The sequence below is a fragment of the Stegostoma tigrinum genome, chromosome 27 (genome assembly GCF_030684315.1).
Source record: "Stegostoma tigrinum isolate sSteTig4 chromosome 27, sSteTig4.hap1, whole genome shotgun sequence".
Classification (NCBI taxonomy): domain Eukaryota; kingdom Metazoa; phylum Chordata; class Chondrichthyes; order Orectolobiformes; family Stegostomatidae; genus Stegostoma; species Stegostoma tigrinum.
In genome coordinates this window covers 29,584,773-29,598,325 of record NC_081380.1, presented here as the reverse complement: position 1 = coordinate 29,598,325, position 13,553 = coordinate 29,584,773, and the positions used below count along the sequence as shown (strand labels likewise).

At 39.0% G+C, this 13,553-nt stretch overlaps 1 protein-coding gene across 2 annotated transcripts in view; it reads right to left on the bottom strand.

Moving 5' to 3' along the window:
- Window positions 1-1,732: 1,732 nt before the first annotated feature.
- The window catches only part of pipox (pipecolic acid oxidase), a 60,138-nt gene continuing 48,317 nt past the window's right edge, over window positions 1,733-13,553 (bottom strand). The window contains exons 7-9 of one of the 2 annotated variants that reach the window (XM_048556703.2): window positions 12,756-12,831; window positions 7,048-7,262; window positions 1,733-1,789 (exon numbers count right to left, since the gene is read on the bottom strand). In XM_048556703.2, the coding sequence (XP_048412660.2) occupies window positions 7,132-7,262; window positions 12,756-12,831 (207 nt within the window). In that variant the 3' untranslated portion in view covers window positions 1,733-1,789; window positions 7,048-7,131. Of the gene's footprint in view, window positions 1,790-4,998; window positions 6,467-7,047; window positions 7,263-12,755; window positions 12,832-13,553 lie in introns of those variants that run through there. The other variant, XM_048556702.2, reaches the window with a different exon arrangement.

Sequence of the window (13,553 nt, the reverse complement as noted above, 5' to 3'; positions counted from 1 at the left end):
CATCAGAGGAGCAGGAAAGCTGATGGTTCGGGCCTAGATCCCCGAAATGTCAGCCTTCTAGCTCCTCTGCTGCTTGGCCTGCTGTGTTCATCCAGCTCTACATCTTGCTATCTCAGGTTCTCCAGCATCTCCAGTTCCTACCATCTCTGAAACAACGTGAATCTAACTGCAATTGAGTTGTGTGTTTTTGCCAATGCTAGGAGTTATGCAATCCAAGAAGGTTTGATTACTCACTTTTATTATAGAAGTGAAATATCTGGATTCCTGGGCACATTGTCATGCTAAGCATCCTTTGAATTAATATATTGCCTGTTGCCAGCCCTGAATGTGTAATGAATTAAGCAATATGCATCTTTAGTTTATCTGTAAGATATTAATTGAAACATTATAGATCAACAATGAAATCTAAGGACGGAGTAGCATTTTTTTAACTAAATCAATAGAGCACTGATTACAGATTTTTGTTTACCTTGAAGTTTGGGAAAGGACTCTTTTAGGTGAAGAAAGAAAAGAATTAGGATTTTATCCACAATCTTGTCGAGTGACATGAAATCATTGTCATTTACTGTGGAAGATAGAAGGTCAAGGACTGATGATTCAAAGCAGTGTGGAGCACATTTATCAATATCTGAGCTGGAGCTATTGAGTTTGATCTTTAATTTGGTGGATATGCCACACAAAACTAATTACTCTAATGAACACTGATTTTATCCAATAGAACCAAACATAATAGGAAAGCAAATTAGGTCACGTTTAGAAATAAGAAAATTAAATGTTTACCTGCCCAAATCATGGCCAACTAAAATACATAATTTAGGTGATATATATATGAAAAACAGACAATGACATCAATTGAACATCAAAATGTGTGAAGTTCTCTTCAGTAAAATCATGCAGCAGACAGGTAAGTTATTTCTACAAATTTGAGTTTGTGGTGATTTTTAATTACATTTCTGTCAACTTTTGCTATTAGACTTTGTTTTATGTTGCAATATAGTTTGCTACAACTATCATGTGTTGATGCATTTGAAAGAATGACCTTCCATGTCCTCAGGATGACTGAAACTACTTCACAACTATTTAAGTATTCTGAAGTGTCAACTTAAGGAAATTTGGCAGCTATTTCCAGTTAACCAAATCTCAAAGATGCAATGAGTTAAATGGTCAGATAATCCAAAATAAATCAAACTGCTGCTTTGGATGCTTGAAATATGAAATTAAAAACAGAAATTGCTGGAAATACTCAATGGGTCGTACAGACTCTGGAGAGAAACAGTCAGAATTGACCCACAATGTAAACTCCATTTCTGCCTATAAATACTGCCTGACCTGGTGAGTACATCCAGCTTTTTGTTTTTATTTCAATTTTCCAGCATCCACAGTACTTTGCTTTGGTAATCTGTTTTTGATGTTCCACCAAGGAATAATAACCAGCCAAGACAGCAGCAGAACTCCCTCTACCTCAAATTGCCATCATTTATATACATATATGTATTTGACGTGTATGTGTATATGTATAACATTATATATATTTTATATTCTCCTCCATATATCTCCCTTGAGAGGTTGAACAGTTTGTCCAGAAACAGCACCTCGAACTGAGTACGATGTGCTGAAATCTTTGGAATGTAGCTTGAAACTCCAAGCAGCTGACTTTGGTGGGAATGCTACTACTGAGCTGTAGCTGCATCCTCCAGGATGAAGAGGTCTTCCTATAATGCAATGGATGCTCTGGTCTCGTACAGAAATCCGAAAGCCATCCCAGCTGAGAAAAGCCATGAGATTAGATCTGGAAGTTTAACAGTTAATTGTTAGTGAAAATATTACAGCACTGAGCGCATTGAAGGCTGTCCTTGTCTTTCATTATTTGTGCCTGGATTCCTGTCAATCTCAGTCTTTTGGATTCTTCTTTGGCGGGATGAATGATTGAAGTGGAAAAAATATATATATATTGCCAAATTAAAAAGAAATGCAAAACATTTCAACTGGAGGATCTCGCAGATTTGCAAACGTGGACAAGTTCTTGTGGCAGAAATGCTGAGAAAATGCTTGTGTGCAGTGTTCTTTCAAATTATCAGTGGTATTGCGCAGTGGTTTGCAACAACAGCATGCTGAGTTATGGAATGATGAGTTCCAAAACACCCTTAAGCTACTGAGTGACAAGTGTCAGATCTCTTGCCATAGGCAGCCACTGAGCAAAGACCATGACCTTTTCCTGAGAGGGGATGAATCCCAAAGGCAGCTCAATCCCCAATTCTATGGGATTTCTTTTCCAGTTGACTGCAGCCAGTTCAAAACCCACACTTGCTGGATGAAACCAAATGATTCTGTGATTCAATAAGCAGAATTAATTCAAGAAGTCTCAAACAGCTCCTTTTTGTTGGTCAGAGATAATGGGAACTGCAGATGCTGGAGAATCCAAGATAACAAAGTGTGAATCTGGATGAGCACAGCAGGCCAAGCAGCATCTTAGGAGCACAAAAGCTGACGTTTCGGGCCTGGACCCTTCATCAGAGAGCCTCTCTGATGAAGGGTCTAGGCCCGAAACGTCCGCTTTTGTGCTCTTGAGATGCTGCTTGGCCTGCTGTGTTCATCCAGCTTCACACTTTGTTATCCTTGTTGGTGTTGACATTACGTGGTTGCTGCAGTGATTTGACTTTGCAATAGCAGTTTCACTGTCTTCTTCAATTATGAAGTGAGATACTGTACACACTTCAGCATTTTTGAACAACAACAATCAAAACTTTTGGCAAGATTCAATAATTTTATTCTGCAACACTTTGCATTGTATGGAATTTAAGACTAAATAAAAACCAAAGTAATTTGTATGAGCCATTATTTCAGAAGAATTAGCTTTCATTTTCTTTTCCTTGTCATTTATAGGTGCTTTATTTTGCATAAACATCAGGCACTTAAAATTTTGATTCAGTTCCATCCCAGCAAGTTATTGTTGACTTGAAAGCAAGAACACTATACCGCACACACCAGCACAATACTGCTCTAAGGTTGTTTCTCACCATTGAACTCCTGAATGAAATGAATGAAAGCTGGCCTGAGATGCACCAGTCTGTATTAAGTTTTTCATTGAACACTCATGGAGACAAATGGGAAGACAAGTCCTACAGCAGTGATTCAGTAATCTCACCAGGATTTCTGGTGGACAACAAGCAAATTTGGATCCTGATTTGTCTAGTAAAATCAGCATTTTAATCAATCTGATCTACACACATATTCAAATCGGATTTTATTTTTAAGAAAACAGTGACAATTTTTGCTCATCAAGATGAAAAATTATGATAAAGGGACATTTTTGGTGACCATAGGCCCTATGTCGTTGCATCACTCTGCAAGTAGGGAACAGAAAAAATAGATTTTGCCAGCATGGAGAGAAGCTGTTCAGTCCATCGTGTCCACACGGATCATCAAACATCCATCTATTTTAAACCATTGTCCAGCACTTGGCAGTTAGTCTTGTATGTCTAGTGTTTCAAGTATCAATCCAAATAGTTCTTAAATGTCTTGAGGGTTTTCCCTCTACCACCCTTTTGGGTAATAAGTTCCAAATACCCACAACTCTCTCTTTCCTCCAGTCCCATCTCCACCTCCTGCTCCTTACCCTAAAACTTTGGCTCCTCATTGTAAACTCCTCTACTAAGAGGAAATGTTCTTCCTAACTGTGCCCATTATTATTTTGTAGATCTCAATCTGGTCCCCTTTAGTCTTCTCTGCTCAAAGGAAAACGAGCTCAGCCTATCTAGATTCTCTCCATAGTTAAATCATTCCAGGCCAGCTAGCATCCAGGTGAATGTCTTTTGCAACCCTCTAATGCAACCACATCCTTCCTAAATGCGTGGATAACAGAAATGTGAAGCGCCGTGTTTTTGGGATGACCTTAAGCATTTCTCCTTTTGTTACTTGCTACTGCCCTCTTTAAACGGTCAATCATTTTGAACCTTTGGATCTCAATCTCTGTTTTAATGGTGTTGATGGTTCCTTCAGTTTCTGTTTATCATTAAAACTTTTCATCTTTGGTATCATCTTAATGAATCTCTTCTGTACCATCTCCAGCATAAACATATCTTTTTAAAGTAAAATACTCCAACTGCTGATTAGTGAATGTTTTTAACAAATGTTTGTTAAGCCTTATAAAAGCCATATTTAAACAATTACTTTTATTTCCATAATCTACTGTTATGCAAATTATTGAATAAATGCAATCGTGTGGTTGTAGAATATTTATGTCCAAAGTACAAAATTATTATTCCCTCATAGAAATGTGAATTTAAATGTGCATTACCGAGTGAGAGTAATAGAGATGCTTTATGTCATTGGACTTGCTTGTCATTGCAAAAGTGAGCCTGCCCAGACTTTTACATTGGAGAAGGCTTTTCTTGTTGACCTGTTATTTAAGCCTGCAATACCAAAGCTCCTTAAGAGAGCTCACGTTTCTCTTTCATTGTCAAATTTTACAGTTCATACTCAGAGGCAACCAAAGAGGAGGCTTTTGTGTAGGAGCTGTTCTCCAGTTTTACTATGAATGCAGCGAGTACGTAATTTACCATTCATCCAAATAAAAAAACAAGTTCAATTTTAGCTTTCATGCACACCAACAAAAAATCTTTTCATGTCCACTAAACTATATTTGAAACTAGAATGAAAATCTACAAATGATAACACACACATTTCTATATCACACTTCTATAAAAAGTTAATTATTTTACAATGCAGGGATAATTTTCTACCAATATGTGCTTCTAACTAACTTAATGAGTCGTATGTTTGCATCATTCTAGGCTCTAACTGACCCAAGTATCTGCCTAAGAGTAAGGTGTTTTATAATTAATTTAAGCAATTAGGCTTTACCACCTTAAAGTTTCAGCAATATACAGATAACTACAATTTTGGCACAGTAACGTAGGGTGTAATAATTCTGAACTTTAAAAATATTATCCTCTGAATAAAAATTACTACCTTAAAAATTGAGTTCAATTTAATACATTTTTAATTTCTTTATTCAGATGAGGATGTCACTGGCCAGGCAGCATTTATTGCCCATCCCTAATTGCCCAGAGGGCAGTTAAGAATCAACCACATTGCTGTGAGTCTGGAGTCACATGTATGATGTCCAGGAGTCTGGAGTCACATGTACAGGTAAGGATGGCAGTTTCCTTCCTTAAAGGATGTTAGTGAACCTGGAGGGTTTTTTTCTGACAATTGACCGTGGTCATCTTTGGACTCTTAATTCCAGATTTTCCAGATATTTATTGAATTCAATTCCACCATCTGCCATGGCGGTATTTGAACCAGAGTGCCCAGAACATTGTCTTGTTCTCTGGATTAACAGTCCAGCGATAATACCACTAGACCATTGTCCATTGGTATTTTTAATCAGTCATACCAAACCTTTCTGAATGGAAACGTCATTATGGATTAAATTGTTTGTGATCACATGATTTTCATGGTCCTCTTTGTTTTCATCGTCAGTTACATTGACGCCATTGAAACTGACCACCTCAGCCTCTGCTTGTCTCAAAAGAATCAATTTCTCTGGAGTGAGAAAATCTGTAGCATTTTATTTTATTTACAAGTTTCTATAAATCAGACAGTTTAGAGTTTTTCTTCTTTTGGTGAAGGAGCATATTCATCAGAATCAGCATTTTGAACAAGCTACAAGTTTCCTTGATGCCAGCAGTTTCTGCTGGACTAGAATGCTAACGTTGAGGACTGTGATTTCTGAGAAACTTGCCCAGGGTTCCTGTCAGCTCTTAATGAGCTTGATTAATGGTCAACACACTCACCCCAACATTATCTTTTCTAAAAAGTGGAAAATTTCCTCCCAAACTTTCCTCCAAAGCTAAGAGCAGGATATTGCCTCTGTGTTGCTTCCTGATTTGGGAATCAGAACCAAAAATCTGACATTTCTTTCATAACCACGCTAAGGATAAAGTGAGCACACAAACAGAAGTCCAGTCAATTCAATCTTGCCATGTGCCCGCTCTTTATTTCAGCAAAATTCTCATTATTTGAACCCTCACTTTTCTAGCAAGGAGAAGAGAATCCTGATGTTGCGTGGTGTTAACATGCTATCGTACACAGTGGCAGAAGAGAACATCAGAACAAGAAATGGAGCAACAATAGGGTATTCAGCCTTTTGAGCCTAACCTGCCATTCTATAAGATTGTGGCTGTACTGTCCCAAGATTGACTTGTTCTTTTGTGCCAACTCCTTCAAATGTTTTCAGTGATTGATCTTCCACAACTCTCAGATATAAAGAAATCCAGACATTCACTACCCTCTGAAAGAAATACCTTTGCATCTCAGTTTTAAATAGATGTTCCTTTATTCTGTAACTAGGCTCCTTGCACAGGCCAGATCTTTCTTCACAGACAGAAAGGTTTATAACCAATTTTAGATGAACAGTTACCCAGCAGACTACTGACCAGAGGAGCACAGTCTGTTGTCTTAGCTGCAAATGGCATAGGAGAAAACACATAAAAAAGGAAAATGTCTGTTATAGAACAGAAAACATCCCAAAGGTAAGTAACTTTTCTGCTCTCACATTCAACCGTGCACAGTGAAAGTTAGCTTCACATTAGTTTATTAAAAATAGCATCTCATTAATTTGTTTTATAAACTGTTTAAGTATCTGTTGCAGTCAACTATTCACAGACTGCTGTTAACAAAAGTTTTGGAATTTGAAAGAATTAGTAGATCAGAGTTCAATTTCAGCCATGTAGTTAATTATCTTTTGTACACAGTAACTTGGCCTTTGAGTCAATCTGTTGATTACAGCTGATTCTTATCAAGACTGTGCTGATCAAAACCTTCTTAAGCCAGTGATGCTCTCATGTCCTTTTCCTCAATTGTGACATGACCAGCTCTCGCTTTAGAAAACGGGTAATTTCTATCCACTTTAATGCATCCTTTATAGAATAAAAACCTGTAGGTATTTTTATGTTACCAAGGCGTTGACAGGAACTGCGTTAAGCGCCTGTGCCCCTGACCGTCCCCCCCACCCCACCGGTGCGCGCAACCCCCAACACTTACTATTTTCATTGATCGAATAGCTTAGATGTCACATTCTTTTAACATAAAGTATTAGTCAAATCTTCATTTTTGACTCTGCTGTCCTTACAACAAGGACTTCAGATTTAATTGGAAACGATGCATTTTGAAAGGAGAGAGGTTGTAGGATGGCCTTTTTCCAAGGCTAAGTTCACAGAGGATTTTTCCAACAACTGGGGCAAGCTTGAAACCATGACCTAAAAGGTAAAAATAAGATCCTTGTTATAGTTTACCCTTTCTTCAAAATCTAGGTAATGAATACATTCTAAAAGGTAATCGAGTAACTTACTCCCAAAAATAACACTTTTTTACAGAGTAAATGCTAAATCCTTTTTTCCAGAATCCATTGCTTAATTCATTCAAAACTTAACAATTAAATCACCATTCTGAATAGTCAGGTTTTTTGATTTGTGTACATTCCTGATTTCTAGCGAACTCTTGTGACCTACGTTTAACTCCCACTTGCACAAGATGTGTGACATGACTCGTCCAAACAGGTTGATTAAAACCTGAGTTGCATTTCTGGAGTGAGTGTACTTATTGTTTGAGCTGCACGCCATCCTCCAATTCCAGTATAGCCACCTTTGGAACTCTTGCTTTTCTCTCTGTTTGTGGTTGTCCAAGGTCCAGCATTCCAGAAGTGAGAGGAGTTAAAAAAGTTGTTCCTTACAGAGTATAAGGAATTTACACTGAATCGGGCATGGGGAGAAGGGTGTATTTCTGTTGATAGATCAGCCAAGAGCTTTTTTTTTGTATCATGTACTGTCTTCCTTCAAGGATTTTACTTTAAGGCTTTGGTTCATCTCAAAAAATCTAAACCTGAAGTCGAAATGTCTAGGTTTGAAATTTTACAGAGGTCCAACCATGATTGTATAGTCTGAGCATGTGCAGGTTCGAAAAGTTCCAATCATGCAGTGCATAGGCTTTCAGTTGAAGCAATATATAAACTGCTTCACTTTCACCAGAACATTTTTGAAGGTAACGGGGAATATGTTATCAAGGTTTATGTCAGGCCCGGATTGATGCAATATATTAACTAAATGTTCAGTTAGGTGAAATCTCTGATTTAACAAACTTGCAAATACCAGAAGTTCTGGTTTATTTGTTTTCCTATCTGTCCACAGAGTTTGGTTCTTGTAATAAATCGGGAAATCCAATGGAAAAGGACCATTGCTTATTGGTGAATCCCAAAATACATTCACCACTTGTGGCAAATGTTACCCTAGTCCCAGACCTGGATAGGTAGTTCTGCAGACCCATTCCTGAGTCTGTTTTTTCTTATCATTTTCAAATTAACCTGTTCAGAAGTGTTGTGACACGCTTCTGCAGCAGGTGAGACTTCAGCCTGGGCCTCCGGCTTACAGGCAGGATCATTACCACTGTGCCACAGAGCTCTGATTTCTTTTTTCCTGTTTCTAGAAATACTGTGCCACATACCAAATTGCCGTGATTTTTTTCCAACTACTAACCACCACCAGTAAAAATGAGCTTGTAGCCAATTAAATATTTACAAGCAAAGCCTATAATAGGCAATGCAAACCGTCAAAAGTGCAGGGGTAGAGACAGCAGGCAGAGATTAAATCAAAATGGAGTTGAAGGGGGAAATAAAGAACAGTACTCCCATGGTGTATTCGTCAGAAGGGTCTAGACCCAAAACGTCAGCTTTTGTGCTCCTAAGATGCTGCTTGGCCTGCTGTGCTCATCCAGTTCCACACTTTGTTATCTTTTTCATTTAATGTAGCTACTGCATTTGATGCTCATAATGTGGTCTCCTCTACGTTGGGGAAATGAAGCATAGACTGGGTGACCACTTCACAAGACACCTACATTCTGTCTGCAAAGAAGACCCTGAGCTTCCAATTACCTGCCACTTCAACGCAATACAGTGTTCCCTAGCCAACATCTATATCTCAGGCTTTTTGCCATGCTCCAGCAAAGCTCATTGCAAGCTGGAAGAACAGCACCTCATTTACCTCTTGGGGACTCTACAGCCATCTGGACTGAATATTGAGTTCAACAGTTTTAGTATTTGAATTTCTTCCCCACCACCACACACCAGTCCTTGTTATCACAAGGTCTGCTATGAAACACAACCCATTGTTAGCCACTTAATCATCCTCCTTTGGTGGCCATTATCCATTTGTTTGTTTGTCTAACTACTTCTCTCTCTTTGGGCTCTATCTCCACCTAACATTTATTCCTTAACCGCTCCCCTCACCCTACCTTCTACACAACAAACACCCTTTTCCTAGCTACCATAAGTGCTTGGGAAGTCACTGGACCCGAAATGTTAAGTCTGACTTCGCTCCACAAATGCCACCAGACCTGCTGAGTTTTCCAGCAGTTTCTAGTTTTGTTTCTGATTTCCAGCATCTGCAATTCTTTTTTTTTTATTAAGTATCACTCAGATTGGTTTTGTCTCATTTTCGGTTGCAGAGTGGTCACCCCTCTGCTGATAGATTGTCAGCAAAAATCATCGGCCTTCATCAGTTATAGTTCAGATGATGTGCTGAAGCATTGGCCGTGCAGAAACAGCTTGCTGGTTTAATGCGGACCAGCGTGGACAGATTATCTTGCCACTGTTGATCCTCGGGTCTACATGGGAGGTGGATGGGGGCTGACACTCCATGTCCCTTCCCATCTACCACCATCTACTCCACTCCCCTTGGCCCCACAACAAGCTAAGCTAAGGAAAGATGTGTCTTTTTTGGGCACAGACTTCTTGTGGCCCATTTAAGTCCAATGTGTCTACCTGCTGCATTAGCAAAAGTGAGCAGAGCACATAATGAGTTTCCAGGACCAGAACTGAAACATGGCGTTCATTGTTCAAATGCAAACTTCCAATGTGTCCAATGGCTGTTTACGATGACAGTGGCTGCCTGAGTTTATGTAACCCAATATTCATTTGGACGCTTTTCAGACACCTGTGCAACAGTCTGTAAACACCTGGAAATTGCTCCTTTATCTCTGTTGTGCCAACCTGACTAATGCCCCCTTTTCTAAAATTACTGACCCCTCCAAGGAGAAGCCATCCTTAGGTCACACTCAACATCCTCTCAGGAGTGTGCTGATAAACATCAAGTTCCCAAAGTAATATTTCATGCATGAAATACCATTCTGGCTACACAATTCAACACAATCAAATGTGTATTCCTGTAATTTCAGTGTTCTATGAATTTCACTCCCTTTGAATGAAATACACTCCTGTTCTTAGCTGTCAGCCAGGGCTCCCTGACTGGACCAGATTAACAGCTCCAAATCAGGGAACTCATTCTCTGGTGTCTACTTGACTGACCTCATTACAATCACTACACTGTGTTTAGCTAAATAGCTGTAGCAATTTTATGCCAAAATATCTTGAAGTATGACATAAACACCTCAGTTAGATTAAGAGATAGCGGTGCAGTGATAATTTTGCTTGACTAATTAGCCAGTGACATCACTGGTGTCAAGGGTTCAATTCCACAAGGCAGTTGGTAGTTTCAGAAATGGTAACCATGGAAGTGTCATCTGTTGTAAAAACACCATTTGATTATGCATTGCCCTTCAGGGAAGGAATCTGCCATCCTTACCTGGCCTGGCTAAATGTGACTCCTGACACACAGCAATGTGATTGAATATCAGCTGTCTGCTGAAGTGGCTCAGCAAGTCACCCCGTTTCAGGGCAATGAGAGACAGTCAGTTAATGCTGCTTTTGTCAATGGTGCCCATGACCCAGAATAGAATGTTGTTGCTGGTTTATGGCAGTTATGTTTGTTTTTTTATTCAATCCTAAATGTTGCAGTGGGAACAGAGCCATGACTCTTTCTATTGGGTCCATTTGACCACTATGTAGTCTAGTGGTGTTAATGCTCTTGTTGGGTGATGAGTGTGTAAGCAGCAGTGTATAAACCAAAATCACAGTGAATATTACAAATGTCCCTGAGCTTAAGTGAAATTGTCATCCAATTTACTTCAAGTAAAAATCTAAATATTCACATTCTTAAATGGCATTTCTGTTGCCTGTACGGAATTTCCATTGTTTGCAAAAACTCACAAGGTTTCCACCAGCTCACAGGATTCGCCCTCCACTTCTTCCATGTTGACATGTTATTCTTTCAGTTTTGAGAAGAACCAATGTGACATTTCTGGGCCTACTATAACATCCAAAGTCTCCATGAACATTCAAGTGAAAGGGTAAACTGTCCATATAAATATCAGGTAGCAACATCTGGTGACAGGCAAATGAAGTATTGTTAACTTCAACTCAAAGTAACAGTCCCTGCACTGGATGCTTGAAAATCCATTGGATAGGTTTCAGTACCAGCTGTAAAACAGGTTGAATTGGCCATGTAGAGGTCATATTGTTCCAAATTATACTGGTAATGTCTCGTTGGAATGTAATTTATGGCCATTCCTTTAAATGCCTATAAAATTTGTCAGAGCCATGGTTGCAATTTCTTTAATGGTCATTTGTTATTTCCCAATGCAGTGTAATTTATAATCCATTAGGCAGGTTGCTGGTCAGTGCAGGAACTAAATATATTTTTAGATAGAGTAGTTGTTTTGGTCTCGATTGACATAAGGAAATAGCCTGGAAGGGAAATCTTCAATCGAAAGTAGATTTTACTTTCACAATGCTTTTACCTTTATTTAAATTATAAATTGGCTGCAGATTGGATTTGTAGCTTGAGGGCTTATTCAGTATTTGGCTTATCACAACAAAATGGATGTTACTAAATTAGAACTGAGCTACGGGAACAGCCAATAAATTGTACTCGGCTGTGATCAATTACTTCAAGCTGGTTTGCTGATAAAAGAGACGGTTTGTATGACATTAAGGAAGGAAGTTGAAAAAGACTGTAAACCAAAGTCTGGATAAATCCCAGTTAGCTTCAATGAATAATCACTGCTCTGAACTACATATTTAATGCATGGACACCTGGCTTCCAAGCAACTTTGGGAGTGCTGGTAATCAGGCCAGCCTGCCACAATAACATGCGAGAGCTCATGAAATTTCAGCCTGAGCGCTCTATCAGACCAGTTTTCTAGTTTTTTTTAAACAGTATCATTAGCAAGATCACCAGCAAGGGTTTTGACTGATAACTTGTGTGCTTTGAACATCTGGCCTGACGGAATTTGAGCTCAAATGCACCACACACTTCACACAAGAGTTTGAATTAGATTTGTGAATCTACCTTAGGCAGTTGCGATGCCTTCACTTTGATTTAATAGCAACCTATGATCCAGATCAAATGAAAAGTCATGGCCACAATTTGTCAACTTTGACCACTGTCTCTTTAACCTTATTATGTCTCCTTTTACATGGCCGACCTAAAAGCTACTGTTCACTCCACTTGTATTTTTAATGTCTTTGTGTCAACAATATTTTAGCTCATGATTGTACAGCATTTGTTTTATTCCATCCTGTCCCCCAACGAGATGATCCTCAGAGCTCTGAATTGATAAATTAAAAGTCTTTGCAATATCTGGAAAATAATTATTTTCTAAAAATGTGTGCTGGAACCAACGATCTGGTCTGTAAAGTTTCACACATCAAAATTAAAAAGGTAAGTCATTAAGCTTTACTGGAGATTGATAATCAAAAGGTTCACAACATTGGTTCTTTGCAATTCAGTAAAAGGAAAGTCTTACTAAAGAGAATGTGCTTTCCGAAATAAGCAGTCAATTCATAGTGTAATTGTACTAACCTGAGAACCCAGCTCCAATGATGATGTTGTTATGCTCTGGGTGATAATCCAGAATGAAATCTGAATCTGGGGTAACCTATTGAATAACAATGTGAAAATTATTGTGTGAGAAATAAAATTTTAGGCGTCATTTCTCCATTGGGCCTAACTTGACCTAAAATACTTGCAGATGGAGGAGCTGATTTGAATGAAGCACAGGATCAGTGCAGTTCAAGGCCGGGGTGGGGGTGGGGGGGTGGTGGGCACGGGCAGTGAATGGAAAACCAACCAGTCCTGTCCAGGCAGAGGCCCAGGTTTTACCTTTTGCTGCATGTCCTAGCTGCATGTTTGCTGTCAGTCTTTTGAACCTGTAGTAACTACCAGCTGCCCAAAAGGCAACAGGAGTGGCAGTGCAGGACACTGTCACAAGAAACTGAAAAAAATGGGCTGTGCCAGCTGTAAAAAGGCACTAAGATGAGGCCTAGGTTTCATTGTGGCATCCACGAAAAATATTCCTAGCCCACAGAAATCAAATAACAAGGCATGAGGATGTGTAACCTCTGTAGATGCTGGTTCCTCATGTTGTTAACATTCCTTAACCTGCACTGCCCCTCCCACCATCCCACATCTTCCTTACATTTGAAAAGTGCACATTTTTCAGCCTTCAGATGAATAATGCATTTTGAAAAGTCATTTCAAAATATTTTACATTAAGCCATAGTTCTATTGTTAGATGGTTTTGGAACAGGGTTGAATTCACTTCTAGACACAAATCTGTTTATTTGTCAGCTTTGCAAACAGGAGCTGACTCAGAAATAC